Source organism: Serinus canaria, chromosome 2 (genome assembly GCF_022539315.1).
Source record: "Serinus canaria isolate serCan28SL12 chromosome 2, serCan2020, whole genome shotgun sequence".
Classification (NCBI taxonomy): Eukaryota; Metazoa; Chordata; class Aves; order Passeriformes; family Fringillidae; genus Serinus; species Serinus canaria.
This window is the reverse complement of record NC_066315.1, coordinates 82,770,300-82,782,849: the sequence shown is the minus strand read 5'-3', so window position 1 is coordinate 82,782,849 and position 12,550 is coordinate 82,770,300. Positions and strand designations below refer to the sequence as shown.

At 40.2% G+C, this 12,550-nt stretch overlaps 1 protein-coding gene across 6 annotated transcripts in view; it reads left to right on the top strand.

Moving 5' to 3' along the window:
* GRB10 (growth factor receptor bound protein 10) overlaps nt 1-12,550 on the top strand; it is a 144,878-nt gene that overhangs the window by 72,993 nt on the left and 59,335 nt on the right. Inside the window, exon 1 of one of the 6 annotated variants that reach the window (XM_050970360.1) lies at nt 4,518-4,672. The exons of the other annotated variants lie outside the window; for them this stretch is intronic. Coding sequence (XP_050826317.1) covers nt 4,660-4,672 — 13 coding nt within the window. The 5' untranslated portion in view covers nt 4,518-4,659. Of the gene's footprint in view, nt 1-4,517; nt 4,673-12,550 lie in introns of those variants that run through there. 6 annotated transcript variants of the gene reach the window in all.

The following is a 12,550-nucleotide window of genomic DNA, read 5'->3' as shown; positions in this document are numbered from 1 at the left end:
AACGTCCGCAGCCTGTGCTCTGGGGTTGCCTGGACTCTTAGGCACGGATGGGAACGAGGGCTTGCAAACTGTAGCAGGTGATGATGGCACAGCAGACCTGGCTCCCGTGTGGTGGTAGCTAACCAAGCTGCTCAGAATAACTGGACTGCAGAAATCATGGCAGGATGATGACAAGTGTGTGCTTCTTTACATGAGCATGCAGAAGCAGCCATGGGCTCTCCACCCCACAGCCCACAACCCCCTCTGTGTAGAAGTTGGGAAATACTCGTTGGGGTTGGCAACTGTGCCTCTGTGGAGCAGGGCAAAGAGTTAGAAGCACTTGTTCAGTGAATCACTTCTACATGGACTTAAATAACTGTAGATGTCTGCCTACATTTTCCCCAGCAGTAAAATGAGGATATTGCTATTGCAGAACTTCTGTCAAATATGTGGTTGAGATCTGCTTTGTTGTGTGCATGGTCTTTTTGAAGATGAAGTCACACCATGAGTGTTGTTCATGGTATTGAGAGCCAGTTCTGCAGAGATGAAATCAAGACTGAAATGAGAACATATGTGAGATTGTGTCCTGATGCATTGGGTAAACCATAGGGTATTACTTTGATATGATGGGTAGCCTTTCTATAAATTGACTTATTTGTGTGCAGCCTGTGACATGGAAGTGATGAGAGATGATGCAGCTTCTAAGTACCATTACCATAAATGTGCTTTGATTGATGGTGCATAATTCTTGACTCACAGGAGGGAGGAGGTCAGTGAATTAAGCTGAAGGGTACTTGAGGCTTTGTGCATGTGGGGATTGAAATTAAAGTTGGGAACAGTGATCAGACTTGCCACATGACATTGGAACATTTACTACAAAAAAAAAAAAAAAGCAGACATTAAATGTGGGATAAAAAGATAAGTTAAAAACACTTGAGGCATAAGTGAAAAGCCATGGAGTTTCTTTAAGATGATTTTAGTGTATAGCTGAAATGAAACTATTGAAAGAGATCTAATTTGTTTTCATTATTGTAGGAGACAAGATGTCTACTAATACAGTATTAATGCTTGTGGTAATATCTTTCTACCATTGTGTATCTTTGTAAACTTTTGTTTAAGAAAATGACTAAACAAAGCAAAACAAAAAATCCTCTCAACCCTTCCTCCCTATGGCAATAGTGCAGAGATGTTTGGGCCAGGATACATGTCTCCTGCTGTGTTATGCTGGTGAAATACAAAACAGAGAGATCTCTTTCTGAAGAGCAAGTTTAGAGATGAATCTGTCAGACTGTTGGCTCCAAGGCAAACTGAGTCGATCAGAGAAATTTGCTGAAGGCATGGCTGGGGTGAATGCCTCCTTTCTTACAGCGAGGGTGTTTGAGCAAGAAGGCTTGGAGATCTCTGTGCTGATGACTTTGCCCTGAAAAGAGATGTTCTCAGACCATTTGCAGTCCCCAGGGTCTGGTGTCTCCCAGGGGTTTGGTGGTACAGCTGCGCTGGCACTCTTCCTAATGTACTTGTAATAGCCAAAAACCACTTTCTCTGAAGGAAGTTTATTCTGGTTTGACAAGTGAAATGAAATGCAGCAATAAAAGCATTCTTAGACACTTATAGGGCTAGAAATACAGATATTTTAACAGGAGAAATAGTAGAAATGTAGAGTCATTTCTATTGAACTGGTTGTTCGCAACCTTTCTTTGTATATGAGGCAAATGTGCAGACCTATACAAAATGCATTTTATTGGAAGCATGTGGGAAGACAGAGTCTTCTAGTTCATCCTCAGTTTTGAGGGGCCAACAGACAGACTCACTAATGAGGGCAGAATTGGGAGATGTTGACAGAATGGACACTAGAGAGGTTAATAGAGTGGAAAAGAACATAAGTAGCTCTCAATGAAATGGTACCCTACTGTGGTGAAAGAGGAAGACAGTAAGAATCTGAAATCCATTTGAGTCAAGTATAGAAGAAGGTGCTGCTCTTCAGCAAGATAACTCTCAATATTAGTTCATTGACAGTTGAAAGGAAGCCCATATGTAGTATCTGCTTTGGAGAACTGTTGGAGATGAAGGAAACTTTGAAGTGGTTTCTAGTGCTTTACGTGGTGCAGAAGCTCTTGGTGCAGGTCTTTCCTGTTCTGACACTATATGTTGGTGTTTTATTCATTTTATGGTTAGAGTTAAGTGTGCTTAGGTGCATAAACACATCAGAAAAGAGAAATAACCTTCATTTATTTTTCACTACTAAACATTAAAAATACTTTTAGGTAACTACACATTCTGATGCTGCAGCTGCCTTGGCTTGTGCTTTAGCTTGTAAATTTGTCAAATAAGGAAATAAAGTCTGTGTTTGTTTTTCTAGTCAGATGGTCTTCAAGTCCATCTAAGAAAAGACTGAGGAACATCAGTGAAAATATGTTGTCATACCAAAGAAAATGGCTTTGAATTTTTAAAGGGGAGTAAAATAGCAAAAGATAATATTGTAGTCTTGCGTTATTTATGGTGACTGTAGCTTTGAAAAAAATCTTGTGATGTTAAGGCTGTCCCAAAATGAACTGGAATAGTACATTTCTCTAACTCTGATTTCTTACTTTGTCTATAAAGCAGATATAGCAAGCTTGAGACTTGTCTTAAGCTCATGTAATAAGAGGAGGGGATAAAAACCGTCAATAGTTGAATAAAATAAGCAAAATCTGTAGAAAAAAACAACTCTGTTGTAATTTGATGTCAGTTCTGCACTAAAATCTTTTACCACAGTGCACCATTGTAACAATAAGCTTCAGTCATCACTGTCTTTCAGCTTACCTGACTGTGATAAGCAGCACAGTATTTATTTCTGCCTCTATGTAAACATTATGCTGCAAGTGGTTCATGACAGCACTTCAGCAAGCTGTGTCATGTGAGGATACTTGAGAAATGCATCAAAGGAGCTGACATTCTTGCATTGAGGTTGAAAAAGGTTGCAGCACTTCTCTTAAAGCCAAGAAGCTTCAAGGGGAAGATCAATCTGAATTTGTTACGTTTTCTAAGTCTCTTTGTGCCTATTAAAAAGGACAAGATTCTGTCAAGCTAGTTGCATTTTCAGCTAAAAAAAAAAAAAAGCCAGAGTTAAATGGGGCAAACCAGCTAAACAAAAAAAAAACCCTTTCAAAATATAGCATGAGATGTAGCTAAATTTGGAGTTCTTAACAGCAAGCAGCTGCTTAAGTAATTAAAGTATATAAGGTGCTACTGACCAAAGCAATTAGTATGTAATTTCATTAATGGCGTTAGGATTGCAGTAACAATATTTAAGTCTTTCTGTCCAAATCAAGATTGCAGGCAATTTGTGCCATGTTCAAGATGAGGCTGGGAGCGGTGCGATGTTAGGGTGTGTTACAGCACCACTGTCTGAGTGGATCTGTAACTGCGCAGGAGCGTCTTGAGCTGGCTGTGCCTTGGTAACCCTCCTAATTAACATATCTTGCTCGAGAATTTACATGTGCATGCACTTCTGAATTTTTATAAGCTAGGATGGCAGTAAGTTTATATTTCAAACAAGGCTTCGTGGGGGCTGCTAATTTTTTTGTTTATCTTTGCAGTTAATTTGTAAGCTTGCTGGTGTTCAAGGGAAAGAGGGAGTTACTGTTTTTGTGTATGTTTTTGTGGTTTGTCCTTAAGTGGTTGAAAAATCTTGGAGAGCTCAGGCATAGTAGAGTGTTCCAAGTCCCTCTGAAATCTGAAGTACTGCAGATGATAGGTTTTTAAGTTGCAAGATCTGCAACTCAAAGACAATTGGGTGATGAGCCTAGTGACTACAGCTTCTAGGCTCCAGAATAACCATAAGTATTCTTCAAAAAGATGACAATGAGTTTTAGAGCCTAAGCAGAAAAAATACACATCAGGGTGAAAATCTGGAATACACTAAAGTCAAAATTCAGGTCACCTCTAAGGCTAGGGTGTCATCACTGATGAGTCACTCAGTCAGAGAAGTGAGGGTGGGAAGACTTGCCACTGGGACACCCCATGGGTATTATTCCTGTGGTGGCTAACCTGGAGGTGCTGACTTTGTTAAAAAGCCACTGAGAGAAGTCCTTCAGAGCCTCCAGGCTTTACAGCAACACTTCTGGCCTACCCTGAGCTCTGTCCTGTTGACGCATTGCCTCTTTCCAGGTCTAAGCCTTTCTAGACGTGGGCGTGCTTTTGGCGGAGCAAACCAGTCTTTTCTGCTTTTCTGGGCTGTATTTCAGATGTGAAACAGAGCGAGGTGAGCAGGTTGTCTCACCTCTTGAGAACACTGACCCTGTGTCCACAGGTTTTTGGGGCGTCTCTCCTAAGAGGGGTGGTGGAGTGAGTTAAAGCAGTGCAGCGCAGGAGGCCTGCGAGCTCGTTTGAGCGGTGACATCCTTGTCATGTGGGGTAAAAGAAGTGGGGACAGCCTCATAAGAAGTGATGGTCTGTTAACAGGGTACCCTTAAGGGAAAATATGCTGTGTTCTGTTTCCAGCCTTGTTCTGTGGACATGCAAGGAGGTGAGTCTAGGCAGGAGATTGGGCTCCATGAACACCGACTAGATGGAGAAGAGCAGCAGGCTGATTGCCCAAAATCACAGGCTATGCCCTGTGTACCTGACCTGGGAATGCGCACAGCAGGCACGTGGATCTCAGAAGGAAAATGGGCATCATGGAAAAGTTTGTTTTGACTCATGCGGAGCTGTGGTGAGTCTTCTGCATAGCCCGCCTGCACATTTCCCCTCTGGGTGAGCCTGATCTTGACTGATTTTCACCAGTGCAGCTTACCTGTGAGATATAAATCATGAAGGACCAGGCTTTGCCTAGCTGAAAAGAAAGGAAGTTCGATTTGGTGAGTTCAGAAGAAACATTAGCACATAGTTTTCTTAGGCCTAAATAAAGTCAGGCTGATGTTACCGATTTTCTATGAAGTTTTGAATGGTAAATGTAGGTTACTTGTTCTTTTGTATTGTTGCTGGTCTTGGGGTAGTTGTTGGTGACATAATCCTTGATTTGGGTTGGGGTTTTTTTTGAGTATTTTATGTTAAAAAAAACCAAAACAGGTTGACTAACGGGAGTTCTTGGAATCAATATAGTCATGGCAGAGGGAGGCATCAGAGCTTTTATAAATGACTGTTTTCCTCCTGAGCGGAGTGGGGTACAGACACCTTCAGCAGTGGCTCCACACCGCCATTTGGGATGAGACTGCAGCAATATGCTTTGCCATCTGGGGATCCGTGCGGCAGGACTGGAGCGTTCCCTTCTCATGCAGTGGAGGTTCACGCTTCGTTACAGCAGTAATTCCTCTCAAATTATCCACTCTTTGCTGACAAGGACAAGGGAGGAGATCTCCTTATTCTGCACCCCAAAGGACTATGTGATTTTTCAGAAGCAGCTGCTCGGCTTGCCCGAAAGAAGAGCCTAAAATAGACAGCTGATTAGGGGACAGCATATCTGTGTGCAGATGAAATTAAATGTGTGCCCCAAAACACTGCTACTTTACTAGGGCAAAGAAATGTAGGGAAAGCTTATATCTAGGTGCTGCCTATGCAATAAGAGGACATCTGGATGGCAGCTGCCTTCGTCTCTGAAGTGAAGCTAAGGTAGTTAGGCTTGCTCATCATTATTTGTTGAGTACTTGGTTTAAAAGTCAAGTCAGAGGCAATTTCTTCTGTTCTACAAGTAGAACAGTACTATATACTTTTTACAAGTAGATAGTTTCTACAAGTCCCCAACAACCTCTTAAAGGAGCCTTTTTAAATGCAGTGTTGCAATTCCAAACAACTCTTCCCCAGTTTAGTCTCTTGTAGATATTTTACCAAAATAACAATTGCAGTTAATACTGAACTATTAAAGCAACTGATTAAAAGCAACCAAAATTGCTCTGGTATTTAAGCATTTTACTTTTTCACATGACTTTGGTTCTGTTGACAAGAAGTACCTTAAATATTAAATATTCCAAGTTGTCTGCTTTGTAAGTCCATCGGTCATAGCTAGGTAACTATTTTATGCTGAAATGCAATATTAATTAACTTGGAAGAATAGCTGATTCATTAATTGCTGTGTTCAACTTTTGGAACTTATATTAGGTCCTCAAACATGCTTTCTAAGCCAGCAACAAACCTGTTTGAAACAAAATTCAAAACTCGCAGTTTAACCTTAGGAGTAAAGGTTAGCTCAGGTATCAGGGGATGAGGGACACACCTAATATAATAATAATAATAATAATAATAATAATAATAATAATAATAATAATAATAATAATAATAATAGTACTTCAGCACCAGCTCTGCAGACCCATCACTTCCTGAAGAAAAATGCTAATGGACTTTCTGTGCTATTCCAACCACTTTTTACTTGAAAGCTTTGTTGAAGTTGCTGTGGAGTGGATTTGAAATGAAACCCACTATGCAAGAAGGCTGCCAGGCAGGGACTTCCCCATGCAGTCGGGTGCTGCTCTCTTGGAACAGCCGCCGGCACTGGTGCTGGAGCATGCAGGGTGTTGCAGGCTTTGGCTGGAGCTCTGGCAGCGCTTTAGGAGGTTATGCATGATGTTCCCCGGAGCAGGGATAAAGCTTGGGCTTCCTTGGCAGGATGGGAGGGACTAATCCGTGCACTGGTATTTATATTGATTTGTAAGGATTGTTCAGCTGGGATTACTCAGCTGGGTATTATGGTGTTTAATCAGGGAGGGAGAACACAGGTTCCCGAAAGGAAAGCAATAGATGCTTTGACTGTTTTTAACTTTGCCTTTAATAGCTTCAGATTTGCAAGGCACGTGTAGCTCTTCTCATCTGTGTGAATTTTAAACTTCCTTTTGAACTGTGAATTGTGTAGTAGTGTTATTTGTCTATATTTTATTAGCACTGTCACTTTTTTTCTTCTTTTTCTCAGACAGGGACAATAAGAATATAATATCCAAGTAAAACTTTAGAGAAGTACTATGAGTAGAAATCTGTATATGGAAAATGGTAGAATAAATTGGGAAAAATAATAATTTTTTTCATGTAAACATAAGAAAAATAATTATTAGGTATTTTAAAGCTTTTTAATCTGTTTCTGATATAGGACTGGGTAATCTCAGTAAAAATGAAACTAAACCTGACCGTTTCTGTGTCAAATTGCAGCTCCCACTGATACAAGAGATCTTTTTAAAGCCATTCTCTCAGAAACATAACTGTCTAATATAGTATGCAGTCAAGCATTTACCCTGTGGTCATCTGACAGTATTTCAATTCCCCTCTTCATTGCCAGCCAGTGTTGGGCTTCTTCAGCTCTGACTTGTAAGTTCCTTAATGGCTCAGTAGGTTAACATGGGTTTGCCTGTTGTCTGAAAAGTTCCAGTGGATTTTCTGTTTGTTTTGTATGGGCTGCGCAGGCCAAAGGCCCTTCTGCTGCTCAGGTGTTCCACACACATTTTCTCTTGAAGGGTAAGTGACAGTCTTTCTATGATCATCATTTTGGGATATAATGGCAGGGCTTGCTTCTCAGTTTTGCTGTTGAGGTAATGCGTCAAGAGTGTGGCACCCAGTTAACCTCACCGGGAAAGTAAGACTTGAATGGAGAATCAGTAGGGTCAGTTGATCTGTCTGTGTCTCATGTTCACTCTTTCTTTTCTTTTTTTGTCCTGAGTTAAGGGTGGGCCACAACAAGGCTATAGGTTCATGACTACTCCTCACAAAGTTATGACTTAAGGTTTAGTTTTCCTTCTGTTCCTGACTCCTTTTGGGCCAGGAAAATCCATCTGGCCTGTGATATATTGCATCCTTCACCAATGTAACTGCTCTGTCCTTCAGGGTTTTTTTGAGGATTGGTCTACTCTGACCCCAGGTTTGGTAATTGTAAGAATATCCCATTCTGCCTTCTGTGGTGCTGCTTCTGTCTGGGTAACTGAGGCTGGTTTGGGTTTTCCTTGTCTTGATAAACCCAAATAAAAAAATGCTTTCTTTTTAAAGGTCATTATCGGTCTTTTTCTTAAATCAATGAATTAAAAGCAGGTGACATGAGAAAAAGGTACAGGAAAACCACTGAACCTCACATTCATGGAAAAAACCGCAGATTTTACCAATTACTTGAAAATCAATCTTTCCACTGGATTTTGTAATCTGCTCAAGAATTATGATTTCTCGGAGGTCTGCTTAATCTGGTATTCTGCTTAAGTGATGTGCTTACTCAATAGTTACTATACAGCAGTGGTTGTGCAGGCACTGGCCTGCAAAGAGGGTTTGGAAAGCTGACTGGCTGATTGCTGTCATCAGTGATAGCTGCACCAGGGTGTGCTCACCCAGAAGGAGGTGGGCAGTCCCAGTGTGCAGTGACACAGGATCAGCTGGTGTCATGTTTGGCTTTGGGTTCAAACTTTCACCTGATGCATTTTTAGGAAGGAAGGTATGCTTTCTTCTCTCTCTCTCTCTCTCTTTTTTGGTTTGTTTTTTTTGTTTTGGTTTTTTTTTTTTTTTTTCCCCAAAGCTAGAAATTTCCTTTGAGAAAATGGGTATCAGGAATTCGTGAGTCTGGAAAAGGGACTGTCAGTGACTTACATATTTTACTCCTATCTCTTATAGTTGGAACACATGCAATCAGAATTCTAGATGGTTTAGATTATTTCCTTGGATTTCAAGCCCCTCTCATACTGATGCCATTAGTGCTTCAACACTTGTGTGTGCAGTAGAGTCTAGCAAGAGTTCAGCAGTGGTGGTGGTGATATCCACCCACAGCAGTTGTCTATCAAGGCAACCAATATCCATCCACTCCACAAAAGGGCCAACCTGACTCTGCAGTCCTTGGGTTAGAAATGGGTGCATGTACAGTGAGAATTGCTTCTGAATATTATCTGTGAATAATTGCATCACCCTCAAAGGGCAAAACCAGTAAAATCTACATCAGAGACATGCTTTGCTGTAGTTTATCCCCATAATTAGCAAATAAACCCTCCTTGTCTGTCCTACCTTCCCCCAAATACCTAACTTTCATTATTTTCAGTTTTTATGATGCCAGGCTTTAGTTGTGAACTGGACAAAAACTTTTCATTTTTTAGCCTTCCATCTTTTTCTGTCAGAATTCCTAAAACTCATTTTACCCACTAATCCAAGTGTACAACTTCATTCCTTCCTGCTGCAGGGCACCTATAGCCAGTTGTTCCTGTTACTCATTGAAGCTTCAGTTTTTTATGAGTACCTTTCATATGTAACTTATTCCTATAGTTGTTACCTAGCAACATTAATTTTGTTCAATTTAATTTGTCTTCTATTTCAAAAAATCTATCAGGTGTGTTTTGAGAACATATCTGGAGTCCAGTGATGAACCTTTAGAAAAGAGGTGTGAAATAGTAGAGTTCTCTCCAGCACCTGTAATTAATGTATGTATACTTGGTGTTAGCCATCACAGACGTACTGGCAGAAAGGGGAATAGATGTGTGTGGTGTTTAAAAATCACCTGGAGAATACTGGAGCAGTTCCAAGTTCAGTGTTGATTTCTCTGTGTGGGTCTCTGGTTTCAGTGTGCTCAAAGAGCATAGATGCCTATCTCAATTTCATGCTTTTTTACCAACCAGCATCTCTGGTTTTTGCCCTTCTCTCCACGGCATGGTCCATTTAGCATTTTGCAAGCTGCACATGCACTGATTTGACATTTTGTAGGCCAGCAACCGTAGTTACAGTACAAAATAGAGCATTTCACTTAAGCTGAAAAATATTAGAATGCAATAAAGGAAAGGAGTGCAGAGGCCCATATGGAGACTTACAAGGCATATAAAATTTTGGGGTTCGGGCTTGTAATTTTTAATTCAGACTGTGGCTGCACTGGGGTTAGTGATGCCTCTAAGACACAAAGTTGTGTTTGTGTCTTCTGCTTTCACTTTAAATGATCAAAAAAACCCTGTATGCTTCTAATGTTCAATTGAAGCAGTCTTGGTATTTTTGTAATTCTGTCTGACAGCCTTCTCTGATCTGGAGAACAGTGTGAAAGCATAGGGTTTACAAATGTTTTTTATATTGTCTTTTTGTTTCTTGTGCTAAACTTCCCATCCATATGGAGCTTTCAAGAAATCAGGAGGGGAGAGACTGCATAGAACTGGAACCCGATATTGGAAACAGGATGTCATTCAGCTGTAGCATCACTGTAGAGGGCACTGTGGGGTTTTTAAGAAAATTGTAAGAGATCTGCTTATTATCATCCACCTTCTGTTGCCTGTGTCTCTCAGAGGTGTAGAAGCTGCCAAGTACTAAATACATGCATCCATAGGGGGCTGTGGATACCAATTGTATGAAAATTACAGATCAACTGGTGCCTGTGCTGTTAGTGGAAGCTGAAACCAGAGTATGGAGGGATATGAGACATTTGTGTAAACATAGCAAGTGCAGTAACATGCTCAGAGAGAGAAAGTAATAGAGGAGTCTGAGTGTTACCTAGAATGGAATTCTTTTTGCATCATTACAACCATGTGTTGTCAGTAATAGTACACTTCCAAAAAATTGTAGTGATGGACATTTCTGAAAAGTCTTTCTAAAATGGCATTTGTACACGGTACTGGAGGGACATGCTGCAGTGCTCTTGTGCAAGGGATGCCCTTAATATGAGGGGTAGTCTTAGAAAGGGGTTTGTATACACATCTCACTATGGTAATCCTTACCTGCATTTTTGATCCTAAAACACGAGATTTACACAGTGCCAGAACCCTTGCAAAACAATTGCATCGCAGTATGAATCAGAATAACTTACATGTGGTTTTAGAGGATTTGAAACAAGATCTTTAGATAGATACCACAAATACTTTATATGTCCTTTTTTCCCCTTTTCAAACTCTGGTACAGTTCTTCTGTTCATTTTACTATAAATGTATTTTCCCTGTATCACCTGTGATTTAAATAGTGTTTCCCTGCATCATCAATGCAGGATGGTAGGCTGTATGTAAATGTATGTTCCTTTTCTTTCACTGTTTCCATCTGTCTCCTTGAGGGTTAATTTATGTGTGCAGGAGGGGCTGCTCACAACTTGGATACAATGCTCTACTCAGCTATCTTCAGTGAAATCTTAAGTAAATCATAGCTTTTTTGTTTTGTCAAGATGGCTCTTGAATGTGCTGCTCTGAAACTCATTTTGGTGGTGTTTGGTTGTCAGATAGGAATAGGTGATCAAGCAGCAGCTGACTATCTGTATCAAACACTTGTTTATATATGTGCTGTTTCCTACAGTATCAGACTTAATTCCATGGTGATGGAAAAGTGCTATAGTCTTTTAATAAATCTTCTACTGAATTCCTAGTAGCTCTTGCATCAGTTATCTCTGGGAACTGATATAAGGGATAATGCTGGATGATTAAGTTCAAAAATGAGCAAACAAGAAGGAAATTATTTATTTTTTTAAATAAAATGTTTTTACAAGCCTCTTAAATCACAACTAATTTAGGTCCTGTGATGTTTTTCAAAGTGTTCCCTATGAACTGTGGACCATATGTGAAAGGTAGGAGTGTTTGCTGAACATTCATTTAGAGACATTTAATTCATCCTGGTTGGTAGTCCAAAGCTGAGATTCTTTCCATGTTTATCTCATTTTCAGTAAATAGAATTTCTGCGATGCAGTGAGCCCCTTGACAGCTGTGAAAATACCTGCTTTCTTCAGGAAGCTGGCACAGCTGAAGATGAGCAGGATCATTTCAGCTTTGTGTCGCTTCAGAATAAGTGGGATCCTGCTTAGTCTTGTTAGCTGAGCTTAACATGTCAAGGCCAACAACTACCAAAATAAGTAAATAAATGAGGATCTAGAGGATAGAGAAGGGCTAGAAGCAGAAAGGCAAGTGGGACATGGTTAAGTACAGATTATAGTTTGCTCAGGACTAATTTAGGGGTTATCATCACTCCTATATTATGCTCGAAAACATTAAAAATGTATTCAAGGTGCTTTTTGTTTAAAGCAGAGCATGACAGTTTACCTACCTAGCTAGCTTAACTAGCTTAGTAGAGTTTTTGTAACAAAGTTTTCCTCTTTCCTTGAATGGAACTTTTAAATCTTTTCTTGTAATTGAAATCATGATTTACTTTACCAAAAATATTACTTGCAACATCCAGTGGAGCTGGTTTCTGAACAAAGCCAAAGTTTAACAAATTGTGGGCAAAGAAACAAAAGGAAGTTCAGACTGCTGCCAGTGTGTGCACTTTGGTTCTAGTTTGGGAAAGAACATTGTTCACAGAAGAGTCTACAAAACTGCCAGTACCCTGTCCACCACCAGAAGTATGTCAGACCTAGGTTTTGCAAGTGTTCTCATTTAAAAATGACAGTCAGAAGCTGAGGCTGTTTGTATGTTTGTGCACGGAGTAGCCTCTGTGCTGTTCAGTTGAAATGGAAGAATAGACCTTGAATATCCACTCTCCTATTCCTTGATTTTATGGCAGAATTCAATACAGATTAAGGAAAATACCATTTTGTATCTCTGGAAGTGTGTGTATGCAAGATATTTGGGGAGCGAGAAGCTCCTCAGCTACCTGTAACTCTGCCTGCTAGACTCTTCCAGGTCAGTCACAAAATCTGTGTGCACCTACTTAGAGGAGGCACCTGGTCTGTGCTGGATCAAAGTCCAATAATTTGTAA